The sequence below is a fragment of the Scyliorhinus torazame genome, chromosome 25 (assembly GCF_047496885.1).
Source record: "Scyliorhinus torazame isolate Kashiwa2021f chromosome 25, sScyTor2.1, whole genome shotgun sequence".
In the NCBI taxonomy this organism is placed as follows: domain Eukaryota; kingdom Metazoa; phylum Chordata; class Chondrichthyes; order Carcharhiniformes; family Scyliorhinidae; genus Scyliorhinus; species Scyliorhinus torazame.
Genome location: NC_092731.1, coordinates 22956647 through 22975485, shown reverse-complemented (window position 1 = coordinate 22975485; position 18839 = coordinate 22956647). Strand labels below are relative to the sequence as shown.

The 18839-nt window shown below is 49.9% G+C and overlaps 1 protein-coding gene and 1 long non-coding RNA gene across 2 annotated transcripts in view; one reads left to right on the top strand and one right to left on the bottom strand.

Moving 5' to 3' along the window:
- Window positions 1-18839, bottom strand: part of LOC140402415 (transforming growth factor beta-1 proprotein-like) — an 89584-nt gene that overhangs the window by 23653 nt on the left and 47092 nt on the right. The window contains exon 2 of the mRNA XM_072490181.1: window positions 11602-11747. Coding sequence (XP_072346282.1) covers window positions 11602-11747 — 146 coding nt within the window. The remainder of the gene's footprint in view (window positions 1-11601; window positions 11748-18839) is intronic.
- LOC140402417 (uncharacterized) overlaps window positions 11366-18839 on the top strand; it is a 54143-nt gene continuing 46669 nt past the window's right edge. Inside the window, exons 1-2 of the long non-coding RNA XR_011938135.1 lie at window positions 11366-11770; window positions 12406-12572. This is a non-coding gene — a long non-coding RNA (uncharacterized lncRNA). The remainder of the gene's footprint in view (window positions 11771-12405; window positions 12573-18839) is intronic.

Genomic DNA, 18839 nt, shown 5'->3' with positions numbered 1-18839 from the left:
TAAGATAGGACACGACCAATGGGCCGTCAAGACACACACAGAGGTGACACGACCACAAGGGGGCTACCCATATAAAAGGACAGGGCACACATGCTCTTCCTCTTTCCATAGGCGATACTCAGAGAGACAGGGACAGATCAGGAAGCATCACACCCACCGCATGGATTAGAGCAGACTGGTTAGTTAGATTGAGTTACTATAGCAAGATCAGCAGGAGAGTCGAACTCCAGTAGGAGAATTGTTAACTGTTCAATAAATGTGTTAAACCTATCTCCAATCTGAACCTTCCTTTGTCAGAGTATACACCAAGGAAGCAGCTTATGCTACATGAAGAAGCAGAACACAACAAAATCTAGACTGCACAGAGAGTGAGCAACACTGTCGGGGGTGCTGGCTTTTAAAGGAGATGTTAAACAAAGTCCGCTGTCTGAGATGATTAAAGATGCCATGGAGCTCTTAGTTGGGAGCAGTAGACATTCCAGTCAATAATCCCTCAACGCACATCACTAAAACATGTACAAAGTGCAAGCCTTCCTGTTCTGTTCCCTTTAATTTCCTCCGAGTATATGTTGTATTTAATGGGAGTGCTTAAAGGTTCCATTCCACAGTGGAACATCTGACGCCCAAGCCCCCTGTGTCTAATTAATGCTGACGGGTTACGCCATCACCAGACACAGGGGGGGCCTTACAAAGGAGGCTCCACATCCACGCGGGGCAGGGCTGAGTGGGCCTCTCCAAATCACTTACGGGAACAAGGCTAAATGTGCAGCAGCTTCCCTTGACGTTGCACAGACCGTGAAATGCCCGATGCATTTGGAACTGGTTAAGGGTTATTACGTTATAAGCAGTTGCGATGGCTGAATGAAGGGTTCTTGTCATTGTGGCTCCCTTGGTGGTTTCACTACTTCACATTTTAGTACTCCTGCTGCCAGCAGATTTAGAAAGACCTTCAATGTCATGCTGCTTTGCATATTATATTCTGGGCTTTCAACTCAATGATTCCTGGACTTAGAGTCATTGCGGCACAGAAGGAGGCCATTCAGCCCATCGAGTGAGTCCATGCTATGTGGCTTCCATTTGTGCCGTAATGACTCTAATGACTTGCATTCTTTGTTAGGCAAGGATATTTAAGAGTCACAAGCCTAAGGTGAGTGGGGTGGAGTTATGATAGATATCAGTCATGATCTAATCGAATGGCAGAATAGACTTGAAAAGCTGACTGGCTTTCCTCTAAGTTTCACAGTGGTGAGCACTGCTGCTTCACAGCGCCAGGTTCGATTCCCGGCTTGGGTCACTGTCTGTGCGGAGTCTGCACGTTCTCCCCGTGTCTGCGTGGGTTTCCTCAGGGCGCTCCGGTTTCCTCCCACAAGTCCCGAAAGACGTGCTTGTTAGATGAATTGGACATTCTGAATTCTCCCTCTGTGTCCCCGAACGTGGCGACTAGGGGATTTTCACAGTAACTTCATTGCAGTGTTAACGTAAGCCTACTTGTGACAATAATAAAGATTATTATTATTATCCCCAGGCCACACCCTGCCTCGCCAAAGAGTCACCCAATTCCATATTTGGAAGGGACTTAGTTGCGGTAGTCTGCATTATGGGTTCTGATTGCTGTAGTTCATCGAGGCTCCTTCTAAATAGACTCTGTGGACTGTTTGCTGGAGTGCATTGAATAACTAGGCTGCTGGCTGTGTGTCCTGGGAAGCGATCCAAAGAATCTATTTATAAGGAGTCGGTGTGGACTACCGCAAACGGGACTCGTGTCTGAAACTGCACCTCCCGTTAAAAGCAGGGTTACCTCTCCAACAGAATGCAGTGGGTGGAGGATAGCAACATCAACAGCTTGGGTGCAATCAATCGCAGTCACTTCGAGCAGTGCGTTCTGCAGAGATGATTGGCAAGAACATCCCCTCCATTCTGACCAAGAATAGCAGCGTCTTTCTATACAGCCTACTTCCTCCCCAACACACTCCCCCCCGTACTTCACCTTTTCCTGCTTAATGATCTTTTTGTGCTCAATTCTGATAAATGTTGACACCCTAAATGTTAACAAACTATTGACTGGCCTGCTGCGTAGTTCAGCGTTTCCTCAGTTACAAACAGAAGGTTAGGTTGCTCGATTGAAAATGTACTTTCGATCTTCTGTCAGAACTAATATTTTATTGATGCAGTTGGACCTGCCATTGAAGTCAATTTATGGCTGTAATATTAGTGTTTGCCACAGTATACAAATTGAAAACTTAAAATAAAAAATAGCAGTCCCAGACCGACCCTACTTTAAGTCTAAGGAGTAATAATACTCCTCGGCCTGCTGTGTGTACCCAATAAAACCATGGTAACCTTCCTTGCTGGGCCACTAATGAGCATGTGACCCTCTTGCTCCCCTCCCTCTAATCTTGGGTTCCATGGGCTCCATGGGTTCCATCTGGCTTTCCTGACTCAGCGTCTTTCCATTCCCAAGACTCCAGCACCGGAACCTAAGCCAAGACCGAGGGAGTGCCTCAAAGTCGGGGGTGGGGGGGCCGTCCTTTGGGGTGAGATGTCAAACCGAGGGTCCAGCCGCCCACTCAGGCGGGTGTGCGATTTGAAGGCGAGCAGGACGGCACTCCCCGATGTCCTGCCCGATATTTATCCCCTTGGCTGGCATTGCTGCTTACAGAGTCTTGCTGTGCGTAAGTTGGCGGCCATGTTCTTGAAATGGTAACAGCAGCCACACTCGAGGAAGTTTTTAATTAGCTGTAAAGTGTGTTGGAACGTCCTGAAGACACGCAAGTGCTAAAGAAATGTAAGATTTAAGCACTCAGATGTTGCAGTGACTGTTAAAGTAGTCCAGCCACTGATTAGCCCGCACGTTAGCAGCACGGTAGCACAGGGGCAGCACAGTAGCACAAGTGGCTGGCACTGTGGCTTCACAGCACCAGGGTCCCAGGTTCGATTGCCGGCTTGGGTCACTGTCTGTGCGGAGTCTGCACGTTCTCCCCGTGTGTGCGTGGGTTTCCTCCGGGTGCTCCGGTTTCCTTCCACAGTCCAAAGACGTGCAGGTTAGGTGGATTGGCCGTGATAAATTGCCCTTAGTGTCTAAAAAAGGTTAGGAGGCTTCATTGGGTTAGGGGGATAGGGTCGAAGTGAGGGCTTAAGTGGGTCGGTGCAGACTCGATGGGCCGAATGGCCTCCTTCTGCACTGTATGTTCTATGTTATGTTCGAAATCTCTTCTGTCCCTGCCGCTCGTCTTCTCTCCTTCTCTAAGGTCACAGGTTTGCAATGAGGGACAATTCAAGATCCTGACCACTCTCTTACTCTTCACAGACGCGGTCAAAGCTATTCAACTGGAGGGGGTGATGGGGGAGACGTTATAGCTGAGGCATCTCCACCCTGGAAAGCAGATTGGGGCCTGCCTGATTTACTCGCCTCCATATCCTACAATCTTCACAGCAGCTGAAACTGTTTTCAGAAGCTCACATGGCACTAAATAGTGCACATAGGTTAGTCGGCAGAGAGGTGATTGGGAAATATGTTTTTGTCGTGTTATGTACTCTGGGATAACACAGGCTGCAACTGGATGCAGCTTTAACCAAAGGATACTCCAGACCTTGAAGTTAGTTCAATCTGATTTATTAAACCAGGAGCACAGTTAGCACAGTTCTCTATGAGTTCGACTCTCTGCTAACCTCAGTGTGGTTACTCTGTCTGACTGAACCAGACTAGCTCTTAGCCACGTGATGGAGGTGTGATACTGTACATACACCCTGACTCACTCTGTGGAAAGAGGCGGAGTGTGAGTGCCTCGTGCCTTTTAGAGTGAGATGCCACCCCTGAGTGTCCTGCCTGCTCGTTGGTCATGTTCTGTTCTCTGTGTTCATTAGCTGCCTGTCTGTATATCATTATCTGCATATCGTGACAGTTTTTAAGCAACAAATTATTATCTGCAATGTCCTGTCTCTTTCAACAGTAACTTCTAAAACATCTAAACAAGAAATGCAGTGTAGGTTTTACATGCAGCCTGGGCCTGCAGCCTCTCCGCTCTGTGAGACTGGAGATGGCTGAGAACAGAGCTTGCGTCCGGCAGCCATTTTGTGTGTGTGGGAGACGCAAGTGGTGGATCTGTGCTAGGGTCAGTTTTGCTAAACTGGGCGTCGGCCTCCAAACCTTATTTTCCTTTGTAATTTGTCGTGAGAATCCTCCTGAATAAATATTGGGTCCTGAGGCCTATCCACAATGGGCACCGGACGTTGCTGTGGTGATGTGGGCTCTAGCTCAGTTGGCTGGGCGACTGGATTGTGATGCAGAGCGACGCCAACAGTGTGGGTTTAATTCCCGTACCGGCTGAGGTTACTCCTGAAGGCCCCGGCTTCTCAACCTCGCCTGAGGTGTGGTGACCCTCAGGTTACATCACCACCAGTCAGCTCTCCCCCCCCCCGCCCCCCCCCCCCCCCCCCCCCGCCCCACCCCCTACCCCCCTCAAAAGGAGGAAGCAGCCTATGGTCATTTTGGACTATGGCGACTTTTCACCAGCACATACAAGGACTGGTGCAGGGGGCCTCATCCCCTCTGATGGCCGTTCTGTCCCGCCTTCTCACCGTAACCCTCAAACCTCCCATCAGCTGCGGCTCGATGGCCAACATTCAAAATACGAGTCGGAAGGTCCTGAGTCTGGGTCCCAGCCCAGAGACTCGAGCAGGAAATCTTGTCTGACAGGCCTAGTGCTGAACTGCAGGAGTGCCGCACGGTCAGAGGTGCCACCTTTCGGACGCTGTTAAACCGATGCGTCGTCTGCCCTCTCAGGCGGACAACCAACATCCCATGGCATTATTTCAAAAGCAACTAGGGGAGTTCCCTTGGGGGGGGGCGGGGCGGCCCTGGCCTCGTCCAACATCAAAAGAACAGATCATCTGACCATTATCAGGTTGCTGGTTGTGGGAGCTTGCAGTGCGCAATCATCTTTTTGAAGAATCTCCATCGGGCTTCCTCAGCGTCTGTTCTCCAATAGGAACCAGCCAAACCTCAGCCATCCAGCGAGCTGCAATGCATTTGAACTCGGGTCTCAGGGGTCAAAAGGTCACATGCCGCCCACGCTCCCCAGGATGGGCTGGTGTGTGAAAGTTCAGAGATTCGGAGAGCCTGGCCCTGCTCCCGCCGTTGTTTCAGTTTCCTTCCGTTTGAATATCGATGCAACAATTCACAAGTCGGCCTCATTGCTCACCTCCGCAATTCTGATCAAGCAGCCAGAATTGGTGCAGACTGGGCGGGATTGAACTGCACAGGTAACAAAATACGTCAACCAAGGCATCGAATACCACGACCGTTCAACTCCGCCAGCTTTGGAAGCCGCTGAGACATGCTCGGGAAGAAACATGCTCGTTCAAATGTCTGTAAATACCCGACTAGTCAATCTGCTATCGGCCTCCCCGTGTCTCAGTCACCGATGTTGGGCAGCATGCGGCAGCGTCAAAGGCAGATCGGACAAGAGCCTCGAGATCGCCAAACTTTGGCAGCAACAGGGAATGGTGACCCAGTGGCTCAGCGGTTAGCACCGCTGCCGCACGGCTCCGGGGGCCCCGGGTTCAATTCCGACTTTGGGTGACTGTCCGTGCGGAGTCTGCACCGTCTCCCCGTGTCTGCGTGGGTTTCCTCCGGGTGCTCCGGTTTCCTCCCACAGTCCAAACATGCGCAGGTTAGGTGGACTGGCCGTGCTAAATTGCCCCTTGGTGTCTAAAAGCTTAGGTGGGGGTACCAGGGTTTCGGGGAGTGGGCCTGGGGCTGGGGTGCGCTTTCAGAGGGCCGGTGCAGACTCGATGGGCCAAATGGCCTCCTTCTGTACTGTATGATTCTGACTGCAGCGGTGGCTCCTGCTAAAACACCAGGTGGCCTCCAGGGCAAATAAGAGGCCTGTCGTGTGCCAGACTTTGTTGGGGATTCAGCACATCCCTCAGGAATGCCTCAACACAAAGAGCAGGAATGAGGGTGGCAGGCTTACATCAGGAGGAGGTAAACAAGACAAACTGTGACTCAGACTATAACCCTCTTGTTGGAGCCTGAGTGATGTTTTGCGCAACAGTAGCCAGAGGCAGTGGAAATTTCATTCCCACGTGTGTGTGCACATTTCCCTGTCAGCATTCCTATATAGAATAGAATCCACAGAATCCCGACAGTGCAGGGGGAGGTTGTTCGGCCGATCGAGTCGGCAATGACCCTCCGAAAGAGCACTCTACCGAGGCCCACTCCCCTGCCCCCATAACTCCGGCCGTTGATCATGGCCAATTCACCTAACAGCACATCTTTGGACTGTGGGAGGAAACCGGAGCACCCGGAGGAAACCCACGCAGACACGGGGAGAACGTGCAAACTCCACACAGACAGTGACCCAAGCCGGGAATCGAACCTGGGACCCTGGCGCTGTGAAGCCACAGTGCTAACTGTGCTACTGTACAACACTGTACAATACACAGGGAACAATTCACTGTACTGTATGATCCATAATACCTCCATGTTAGCTCCTGTACAGTGGCTAGAAACTAGGACCACGAGCAGGCCATTCGGCCCTTCGAGCCTGCTCCGATCATGGGCTGATCCCTGATGTCAAAGCCATATTCCCGCTTTCTTCCCGTACCCCTTGATGCTGTTAGAATCTAAAAAAATTATCCATCTCTTTCTTGAATACATTCGGTGACAGGTTCAATACCCCTTGAATGAAGAAACTGTGAGGCGGCACGCTGGCACAGTGGTTAGCACTGCTGCCTCACGGCGCCAAGGACCTGGGTTCGATCCTGGCCCTGGGTCACTGTCCGTGTGGAGTTTGCACATTCTCCCCGTGTCTGCGTGGGTTTCGCCCCCACAACCCAAAGATGTGCAGGGTAGGTGGATTGCCCACGCTAAATTGCCCCTTAATTGGAAAAAAGAAGAATTGGGTACTCTAAATTTTTTAAAAACTGGTTCCTCATCTCAGCCCTTAATGGTTCCATATCCTGAGACCATGTCCACTGACCATCCAGCAGAGGGCAGTAGAGCGGAGCTGCTGATTGGTGTTGCAAGGGGAATTTGCAGACCTCCGTCGTGGTCACCCTAACTTGAAGGTGTACCTGAGCTAAAGACCCGAGCTGTTCGAGTGAAGACAAGCGTCCAGCAGAGGGCAGTAGAGCGGAGCTGCTGATTGGTGTTGCAAGGGAAATTTGCATACCTCCGTCGTGGTCACCCTAATTTGAAGGTAGTTTGTGGAGGAGCTGTTGGCAAGTGACACTTAAACCCGAAACACTTCTTCAGTGTTTCCCTCCCGACCCCCTCCTCTAACCAAAAAAAAAACAACCGCTGTAAAGATCAAGAGGAAGGCTCGAGGTCAGGAAGAAGTTGAACTGTGACACCACGCCTGCAGATAAGGGATTAGCTGGTGACTGGTAAGTAGTTTTTCTTTTATATTCCCTCAGGTGTTATCGTGCAGGGCACAGAGGTTGCTGAGTGAGTGCTGGCTGAGAAGGGGAGTGAATAACAGGTATGCTCTATCTTTCTTTTTCTTTTTTTATCTAGAGGTGATGGCAGGGAAGGTAGTGCAATGTTCCTCCGGCAGAATGTTTGAGGTGAGGGATGCCGTCAGTGTCCCTGCTGATTTCATCTGTGGGAAGTGCACCCATCTCCAGCTCCTCAGAAACCGCGTTAGGGAACTGGAGCTGGAGCTGGATGAACTTCGGATCATTCGGGAGGCAGAGGTGGTCATAGATAGAAGCTTCAGGGATGTAGTTACTCCGAAGAATAAAGATAGATGGGTGACAGTGAGAGGGGCTGGGAGGAAGCAGTCAATACAGGGATCCCCTGAGGTCGTTCCCCTTAGTAACAAGTATACCACTTTGGATACTGTTGGGGGGGGGGACATACCAGGGGTAAGCCATGGGGTGCAGGTCTCTGGCACAGAGTCTGTCCCTGGGAAGGGGGAGAGGGAGAGTAGAGCATTAGTCATTGGAGACTCCATAGTTAGGGGGATAGATAGGAGATTCTGTGGGAACGAGAGGTTGGTGTGTTGCCTCACAGGTGCCAGGGTGCGTGATGTCTCGGATCGTGTTTTCGGGATCCTTAAGGGGGAGGGGGAGCAGCCCCAAGTCGTGGTCCACATAGATACCAACGACATAGGTAGGAAAAGGGATAGGGATGTAAGGCAGGAATTCAGGGAGCTAGGGTGGAAACTTAGATCTAGGACAAACAGAGTTATTATCTCTGGGTTGTTACCCGTGCCACGTGATAGCGAGATGGGGAATAGGGAAAGAGAGGAGTTGAACGCGTGGCTACAGGGATGGTGCAGGAGGGAGGGTTTCAGATTTCTGGATAACTGGGACTCAGTGGGACCTCGGTGGGACCTCTACAAACGGGATGGTCTACACCTGGACCAGAGGGGTACCAATATCCTGGGGGGGGGAAATTTGCTAATGCTCTTCGGGAGGGTTTAAACTAGTTCAGCAGGGGCTTGGGAACCTGAATTGTAGCTCCAGTATACAGGAGGTTGAGAGTAGTGAGGTCATGAGTAAGGTTTTAAAGTTGCAGGAGTGTACCAGCAGGCAGGAAGGTGGTTTAAAGTGTGTCTTCTTCAATGCCAGGAGCATCCGGAATAAGGTGGGTGAACTTGCGGCATGGGTTGGTACCTGGGACTTCGATGTTGTGGCCATTTCAGAGACATGAATAGAGCAGGGACAGGAATGGTTGTTGCAGGTGCCGGGGTTTAGATATTTCAGTAAGCTCAGGGAAGGTGGTAAAAGAGGGGGCGGGGTGGCATTGTTAGTCAAGGACAGTATTACGGTGGCAGAAAGGACGTTTGATGAGGATTCGTCAATTGAGGTAGTATGGGCTGAGGTTAGAAACAGGAAAGGAGAGGTCACCCTGTTAGGGGTTTTCTATAGGCCTCTGTAAAGTTCCAGAGATGTAGAGGAAAGGATTGCAAAGATGATTCTGGATAGGAGCGAAAGCAACAGGGTAGTTGTTATGGGGGACTTTAACTTTCCAAATATTGACTGGAAACGCTATAGTTCGAGTACTTTAGATGGGTCCATTTTTGTCCAATGTGTGCAGGAGGGTTTCCTGACACAGTATGTAGATAGGCCAACGAGAGGCGAGGCTGTATTGGATTTGGTACTGGGTAATGAACCAGGACAGGTGTTAGATTTGGAGGTAGGTGAGCACTTTGGTGATAGTGACCACAATTCGATTACGTTTACTTTAGAGATGGAAGGGGATAGGTATATACCGCAGGGCAAGAGTTATATCTGGGGGAAAGGCAATTATGATGCAATAAGGCAAGACTTAGGATGCATCGGATAGAGAGGAAAACTGCAGGGGATGGGCACAATGGAAATGTGGGGCTTGTTCAAGGAACAGCTACTGCGTGTCCTTGATAAGTATGTGCCTGTCAGGCAGGGAGGAAGTGGTCGAGCAAGGGAACCGTGGTTTACTAAGGCAGTCAAAACACTTGTCAAGAGGAAAAAGGAGGCTTATGTAAAGATGAGACATGAAGGTTCAGTAAGGTCGCTCGAGAGTTACAAGTTAGGAAGGACCTAAAGAGAGAGCTAAGAAGAGCCAGGAGGGGACATGAGAAGTCTTTGGCAGGTAGGATCAAGGATAACCCTAAAGCTTTCTATAGATATGTCAGGAATAAAAGAATGACTAGGGTAAGAGTAGGGCCAGTCAAGGACAGTAGTGGGAAGTTGTGCTTGGAGTCCGAGGAGATAGGAGAGGTGCTAAGTGAATATTTTTCGTCAGTATTCACACAGGAAAAAGACAATGTTGTCGAGGAGAATACTGAGATTCAGGCTACTAGACTAGAAGGGCTTGAGGTTCATAAGGAGGAGGTGTTAACAATTCTGGAAAGGGTGAAAATAGATAAGTCCCCTGGGCCGGATGGGATTTATCATGGGATTCTTTGGGAAGCTAGGGAGGAGATTGCTGAGCCTTTGGCTTTGATCTTTAAGTCATCTTTGTCTACAGGAATAGTGCCAGAAGACTGGAGGATAGCAAATGTTGCCCCCTTGTTCAAGAAGGGGAGTAGAGACAACCCCGGTAACTATAGACCAGTGAGCCTTACTTCTGTTGTGGGCAAAATCTTGGAAAGGTTTATAAGAGATAGGGTGTATAATCATCTGGAAAGGAATAATTTGATTAGACATAGTCAACACGGTTTCGTGAAGGGTAGGCTGTGCCTCACAAACCTTATTGAGTTCTTTGAGAAGGTGACCAAACAGGTGGATGAGGGTAAAGCAGTTGATGTGGTGTATATGGCTTTCAGTAAAGCGTTTGATAAGGTTCCACACGGTAGGCTACTGCAGAAAATACGGAAGCATGGGATTCAGGGAGATTTAGCAGTTTGGATCAGAAATTGGCTAGCTGGAAGAAGACAAAGGGTGGTGGTTGATGGGAAGTGTTCAGACTGGAGTCCAGTTACTAGTGGTGTACCACAAGGATCTGTTTTGGGGCCACTGCTGTTTGTCATTTTTATAAATGACCTGGAGGAGGGCGTAGAAGGATGGGTCAGTAAATTTGCAGATGACACTAAAGTCGGTGGAGTTGTGGACAGTGCGGAAGGATGTTACAAGTTACAGAGGGACATAGATAATCTGCAGCGCTGGGCTGAAAGGTGGCAAATGGAGTTTAATGCAGAAAAGTGTGAGGTGATTCATTTTGGAAGGAATAACAGGAAGACTGAGTACTGGGCTAATGGTAAGATTCTTGGCAATGTGGATGAGCAGAGAGATCTCGGTGTCCATGTACATAGATCCCTGAAAGTTGCCACTCAGGTTGAGAGGGTTGTTAAGAAGGCGTACGGTGTGTTAGCTTTTATTGGTAGAGGGATTGAGTTTCGGAGCCATGAGGTCATGTTGCAGCTGTACAAAACTCTGGTGCGGCCGCATTTAGAGTATTGCGTGCAATTCTGGTCACCGCATTATAGGAAGGATGTGGAAGCATTGGAAAGGGGCAGAGGAGATTTACCAGAATGTTGCCTGGTATGGAGGGAAGATCTTATGAGGAAAGGCTGAGGGACTTGAGGCTGTTTTCGTTAGAGAGAAGAAGGTTAAGAGGTGACTTAATTGAGGCATACAAGATGATCAGAGGATTGGATAGGGTGGACAGTGAGAGCCTTTTTCCTCGGATGGTGATGTCTAGCACGAGGGGACATAGCTTTAAATTGAGGGGCGATAGATATAAGACAGACGTCAGAGGTAGGTTCTTTACTCAGAGAGTAGTAAGGGTGTGGAATGCCCTGCCTGCAACAGTAGTGGACTCGCCAACACTAAGGGTATTCAAATGGTCATTGGTTAGACATATGGACGATAAGGGAATAGTGTAAATGGGCTTTAGAGTGGTTTCACAGGTCGGCGCAACATCGAGGGCTGAAGGGCCTGTATTGCGCTGTAATGTTCTATGTTCTATGGTTCTCGACTCCAACCAGAGAAAACCTCAGCCCTGCATCTTGTTTACAGACAAGAGAATGATTCAATTTGCTATAATTGATTCACTGCCTGTATTGCAGTCCAGGATGTGCTGATTTCGTCACATGCTCAGGGTCTATTAAACAAAGCTGAGCGACGTTGCCTGGAGGCGGTACGCTGCATGCGAATATCCCTCTGCATTACCTCATAGAGTTCTACCCGCTGCTCCATAACCACTGCATCATCCCTGGCCATTCGATAAAGTCGGAACTCAGCTCGATGTAGAGATGGATGACTGGAGGCATTGAACGAGATGTTGAAATGAAAGATTTTGTGGAAGGAGTCATCATCTACGAGAGAGCAGAGTGATCAGGTCAGCAAAACATCCATAACATAATGTTTCAATGCTGCCCCATTCAATACAACAGGTCAAATAATCAGGCAAAACACCCAGGCATAAAGGACAATTACAACACGGAGTTAGGTACAGAGTAAAGCTCCCTCTACACTGTCCCCATCAAACATTCCCAGGATAGGTACAGCACGGGGTTAGATACAGAGTAAAGCTCCCTCTACACTGTCCCCATTAAACACTCCCAGGGTAGGTACAGCACGGGGTTAGGTACAGAGTAAAGCTCCCTCTACTCTGTCCCCATCAAACACTCCCAGGGCAGGTACAGCACGGGGTTAGATACAGAGTAAAGCTCCCTCTACACTGTCCCCATCAAACACTCCCAGGACAGGTACAGCACGGTGTTAGATACAGAGTAAAGCTCCCTCTACACTGTCCCCATCAAACACTCCCAGGATAGGTACAGCACGGGGTTAGATACAGAGTAAAGCTCCCTTTCCACTGTCCCGACCAAACACTTTCCCTCTCGTGCCCAGCAGCAGGTTGGAATTCTGGTCTGGAGGTGTCCTGCCAGCTAACCCTTGTCTTGCAATGGAATTTTTGCACAAGTTGTTGAAAACCTTCATCGAATGCTGACCTCCCGCTGTAATTTACAGGAAAAGTGACGAGATTGAGAAGGGAAAGCTAATCCTGACTGCGAAGAACAAAAAGAGGCAACAAACGGACACTTGAATCTTCCTTCTCCACCCATTACGTACACTGGAGGTTCATTCCTCAAAACCCTCTACGACACTCGCTTCTAATCCATGTCCTAACTTACCAGGTAAACAGCTGCAGGGGACAAATTGAGTGGTTCCTGTAAAGGAGCCAGCATGGGCACTCCGGGCCGAAAGGCTGCCTCTGAGCTGTATGATTCAGACCGAAAGCCTTGCTCCCTGATCCCCCATTGTGTGAACGGGAACTGAAAAACAAGGTTGTATTTTGTTCTCTCTCCTTCAGTCCCCTCGCTGAAAAGGGGAAGTAATGTGTCGTGTGATAAATCTGAGGTCCTACTGCGCACAGGTCTCCAGAGGCCCAAAAGGCAGCTCCCAGCCTGAATGCTCGCAGGCACATTTCGCTCACACGTCTGCTGGCAAGGAATAAAAGCAGCCAACAATGGGTTGAATTGAGGATTGGAAGTGGAAATACCCATCAGTTAAATGCTCTCGTGGTTTTATGACAGCCCGATCTAGCTAGAAAAAAAACTCCAAAATTTCTCAATCCCCAAGACTCTCACGGGTTTACAATTACAGAGAATTTGAAACAGACCATTCGGCCCACTGGTGCCACTATTCATCTTCCTACAAAGGCTCTGAAGGGTTTAACAGGGTTAAGCATGGAGAGGTTGTTTCCCCTGGCTGGGAATGCAGAACACGGTGGGGGGGGGGGGGGGGCATAGTACAGGATAAGAGGCCTCTTATTTAGGGTGTTTCATTAAAAATTCTTTCAAGGCATCATTTGTTGCCCATTCTGACTTGCCCCTTGAGCGGAGTGTCTCGCTCGGCCATTTCCGAGGGCATTTAAGAGTCAACCACATCTGGTTCTGGAGTCACATGTAGGCCAGGCCGGGTAAGGACAGCAGATTTCCTTCCCTACAGGGGCATTCAAATCACAGTGCGCCTCAAGGCACCTCACAGGAGCACAATCTTGGGTATTGTACTGTGTTAGGGCTGCTATTTAAATGCAAAGCTGTTGTTGCTGTGGGGTTTCCCGAAATGGATCAGCTTCGCATGTAGCAACAGGTCGGAAGAAGTATGCAGAAAACAAAAACACAGAATGTCCCCACAATTTGTCACTCATTTACCAGCTGACTCATCCCCCCCCCCCCACCACCCCCCCCCCAACCCCCACCTCCCCCCCGCCGCTTTCGACTGACTGCAGAGGATGAAAATTCCAAAAGAACCTACCAGTCCCCTTGAAGTTAAAATTCCCTGCTGTTTATTGCAAGTACTTCCTGTGTGTTCCACACTGGCTAAAGTCCTCAGACAGTTTTATAGAGAGGTTTTCATTAGCTGGGGCCTCCCCTTGTCAATGACCACAGCCTCGTTGGGTTCGTTCTCATCATTCTCCAAACCCTGACGAAAGGGTGTATTCACGGTATTCAAATCAAGACACCCCCCCACCCCCCCGCCCCCACCGTGCCTTCTTGAACCATGCGGTGTAGGTACACCCACTGTGCTGGTTGGGAGGGCGTTCCAGGATTTTTGACCCAGCGACTGCGAAGGAACGGCCGATATATTTCCAAGTCAGGGTGGTGAGTGACTTGGAGGCGAACCTTCAGGTGGTGTCGTCCCCCCATGGATCTGCTGATCTTGCCTGTCTAGATGGTAGAGGTCGTGGGTTTGGAAGGTGCTGTCTAAGGAGCCTTGGTGAGTTGCTGCAGGGCATCTTGCAGATGGTACACACGGCTGCCAGTGTGCGTCGGTGGTGGAGGGAGTGAATGTTGAAGGTGGTGGAAGAGGGAGCAATCAAGCGGGGCTGCTTTGTCCTGGATGGTGTCGAGCTTCTTGAGTGTTGTTGGAGCTGCGCTCATCCAGGCAAGTGGAGAGTATTCCATTACACTCCTGACATGTGCCTTGTAGATGGTGGACAGACTTTGGGTGGGGGGATCAGGAAGTGGGTTACTCACTGCAGAATTCCCAGCCACTGATCTGCTCTCGTAGCCACAGTATTTATACAGTTGAGTCCAGTTGAGTTTCTGGTCAATGGTAACCCCCAGGATGTTGATAGTGGGGGATTCAGCCATTGAACGTCAAGGGGCAATGGTTTAATTCTCTCTTGTCGGGAGATGGTCAGTGCCTGGCGAATGTTACGTGCCATTTGACGTCAAATCAATCCAGGGAAGGAGAATTTGAAGAAAAGTGCTGGCATTTTATACAGTACCTCTCAAACTCTCTCATAGAATTTACAGTGCAGAAGGAGGTCATTCAGCCCATCGAGTCTGCACCTTGGAAAGAGCACCCTACCTAAGCCCATTAATTCCACCCTATGCCCGCAACCCAAGTAACCCCACCTGACCTTAATGGGCACTGAGGGCAATTTATCATGGCCAATCCACCTAACCTGCACATCTTTGGATTTGTGGGAGGAAACCGGAGCACCCGGAGGAAACCCACGCTCACACGGGGAGAACGTGCAGACTCCGCACAGACAGCGACCCAAGCCGGGAATCGAAACTGGGACCCTGGCGCTGTGAATCAACTGTGCTAACCACTGTGCTACCATGCTGCCCAAAGCACTTTACATCCAACCAGTCATTTTGTAGTCGTTAGTGCTGAAATGTGGACTGCGTCGCAGCCGATTTGCTCATGGCGAACTCCACAAACAGTAATGCGATGAACATAGAGATAATTATTTTTAGTGATGTTGGTAGAGGGATCAATATACGCCAGGATGCTGGGAGAACTCCATTTCTCTTTTTCAAAATAACGTCCTGGGATCTTTTATGTTCGGCTCAGAAGAGGGCAGGTCGACCTAATTTCTCATCCAAAAGACAGAAACTACGACACTGCATCCCTGTGAGCGTCAGGCTGGATTTTACCTCCAGAGCGGGATTTGAACCCACGATATTGTGGTGCACCGACCCACAGAAAGGGAGGGATGGCGCTCCAATAGCCAAACAGGCTTGTGTCCGATTGGCATCCAGTTACCAGCTGTGGAGAGGCTGCCGAGTGTGGAACAGTGGCAGACCCGGCTGTGACGGTCTCCACAGTTGAATAACTGGATGACCCCGTTTAGATTCACAAGTGGGGAGTGGCCAAACAGGCTAAGGGACTCTTAAAGAAATCAAAAGGATATGGGGGCGGGACAGGAAAGTGTCAGCCATGTTGATAGGCGGAGCAGGCTTGAGTTCGGCCTACTCCTGCTCCTGTATCTTACGTCCTCAAGTAGGCACAGTACGGATAGGCTAGTGGAACTGAAACCCAGCAAGAGTCCACACCAAGACAGTGAATGAAGAAACTGGGCGAGGAAAGCCTTCTGATAATTCAGGGAGAACCAGTATTGAGAATGCGAATTCTAGAGGAACTCACAATCGATTGCAGACACAATATTTAATGGTATAGGTTTCTTTCTTTGTCATGTTGAATTGGAATCTCATTGTGGACGGTCTTTGTTTTGGCAAATCCATCAACAACCATGACTCATTATTTACCTCAAAGCAGCTCAGGGATTGCAGGATGAGGTCAGTCTCGTTGAGCTTCTATCTTCCTGGTAGTCATGTGATAAACCGTTCTTGGGTTTTTTGACATCAAAACACAGCAAACAGGAGCAGGAGGAGGCCATTCGGCCCTTCAAGCCTGCTCCGCCATTCATTATGCTCATCCAATCAATTGCCTAATCCCGCTTTCCCCCCCATATCCTTTGGTCCCCTTCGCCCTAAGTGCTGTATCTAACTGCTTCTTGAAAACATACAACCTCTTGGCCTCAAATACCTCCTGTGGGAACGAATCATGACCAATCGTATCCGTTAGCGGTGGGTTTACAACTGACCCAGGCATGAGGCGAGACAGCCGGCAGTGGTGGACGCCATGATTCCAAAGATACCTGTCCCTTCCAACTCCAATACACTCACCGCAGGACCTGTCTCAGACACTGCGTCCCCTCTTGCTTCACCCGAGGTCAGGTGTTAAGCCGAGATTCTGTTGGCCCTACCAGGTGGGCGCACGGTCCTCTCTCGGAGACCGCTGACCAGGCCAAAATCTATCCCTCAATCAGCAAACACCATTGAAAACAGATGATCCGGCAGGATCACAATGCTGTTTTGTGGGACCTTGCTGTGTGCAAAATGGCGGCTGCCTTGCCTACGTTACAACAGTGACTACTCTTCAAAAACAAAAACCCTTCATTGGCTGTAAAGCGCTTTTGGGGCAACCCGCGATCTCAATAGGCGCTAGATCATGGGGCTGGTTTAGCACAGTGGGCTAAACGGCTGGCTTGTAATGCAGAACAAGGCCAGCTACGCGCGGGTTCAATTCCCGTGCCGGCCTCCCCGATCAGGCGCCGGACTGTGGCGACTAGGGGCTTTTCACAGTAACTTCATTGAAGCCTACGTGGGACAATAAGCGATTATTATTATTATCAGTGCGAGTCTCTTTTCATGTGAACACCACATGTCACACCAAGGGTGAGGGGAAAGTGAGAGTTGAGGTAAGTCATCAGCCAAGGTTTTCATAGAATCCCGACAGTGGTAAAGGAGGCCATTCAGCCCATCGAGTCTGCACCGACCCCATTTACGCTCCCCCTACCGCCCTATCCCTGTAACCCCATAACTTAACTTGCACATCCCTGGACATTAAGCAGCATTTTAGCTTGGCCAATCCACCTAACCCGCACGTCTTTATTGAATAGGGCAGCAGAGTGCGTATCCTACTCCAGCTCCTGGCGCCCTTTACTAACATTGCCACCTCGAGTTTATACAGAGGACTTCCCAGGGTAATTCACAGAGACACAACTATGGGAATTGGGACCACTAAGATGAGGGTAATGGGATGAATGATCTAAATTTGGTCAAAGTATTGAGTTTAAAAAAATAATCTCATCAGAGGGAGGGAGATGGAGAGACAGAGGTGGGGCTTTAAGAGAGCAAATTTCAGAGCATGTGACCGAGGTGACCAATGGAGGGGAGCAGCCAGAATTGTTATGGCACAGAAGGAGGCCATTCAGCCCATCATGTGTGTCCCGGATCTCCAAACGAGCATCATGATTTAGTGTCATTCCTCTGCCTTTCCCCCCCCCCCCCACCACACCCCTGCACTCTCTTGAAAGCCTCGATTGAACCTGCCTCCCCCTGGCCGGGCATTCCAGGCCCCAACCACTCGCTGGGTGAAAAGTGCTTTTTCTCACATCACATTTGCTTCTTTTGAAAATCGCTTTAAATCTGTGCCCCTCTCGTTCCCGATCCTTTCTCGAGCAGGAACAGTTTCTCCCCGGCTACTCTGTCCAGCCCCACTCGTGATTTTAAACATCTCTATCAAATCTCAAGACGCCAGAGTCCGAGGGACAGGGAATGGGGGCTGGAGGAGGTTACGGAAAGCGGGAGAGACTGACAGTTTAGATCAGCTATATTTCACTGCACGTTGAACCTGCGGGTGAGGGGGATTAGGCTGGGGTAACCTGGGAGCAGTCTTTGTGGTGCTCAGTTACCGGAACCGATCAGGTTATGCTCTCCGTGACATCCTAGGCTGACCCTGGAACACAGTTGCCACGCCAACAGCAACTCGACAAAATCAGTCAGCCTTAAAGCTGGACAGGAAGATCTGACTGATGCATGAACTGCCACCAACCCTATTCCCGTCCTGCCATGCTCCCATCCCTCCCTCGGTCCTCCTCCAGTCCTGCAACCTTCCGAGATCCCCGCTTTCCTCCAATTCTGGCCAAGGGCAAACAGGGGCGGCACGGTAGCACACTGGTCAGCACTGTTGCTTCACAGCTCCAGGGTCCTGAGTTCGATTCCCGGCTTGGGTGACTGTCTGTGCGGAGTCTGCACGTTCTCCCCCGTGTCTGCGTGGGTTTCCTCCGGGTGCTCCGGTTTCCTCGCACAGCCCAAAGATGTACATGGTAGGTGGATTGGCCATGATAAATTGGCCTTAGTGCCCAAAAAGGTGGGGTGGGGATAGGGCGGAGGTGGTGGGCTTTGGTAGGGTGCTCTTTCCAACTCGATGGGCCGAATGGCCAGCTTCTGCACTGTAAATTCTATGGCTCTATGGCCACTTGAACCACCCCGATGTCCTTCAGCCCTCACAACTTGCGACTGTCTCTTTACTGCCTAGGCCCCAAGCTGTGAAATTCCCTCTTTCGACATTTCCGGAATTCCCTCCTTAAGCATGTCTGGCTCCCGAGCTCTCAGGCTTTTCTCAGCACCTACATCTTTCCAAAATTGTAACCCGTCACAAAATATTTCACCCGATTGAAAGCACTTTGGGAGATGCCAAGTTGTAAAATGAGCAACGTAAATGCGAACGTCTTTCTATCTTTCACCTTAATGGTTGCTCCTCCATTGTCTCGATTTAAGGATCAGTGTCGCATTTAGTTGATCACGCTCTAGTGAACT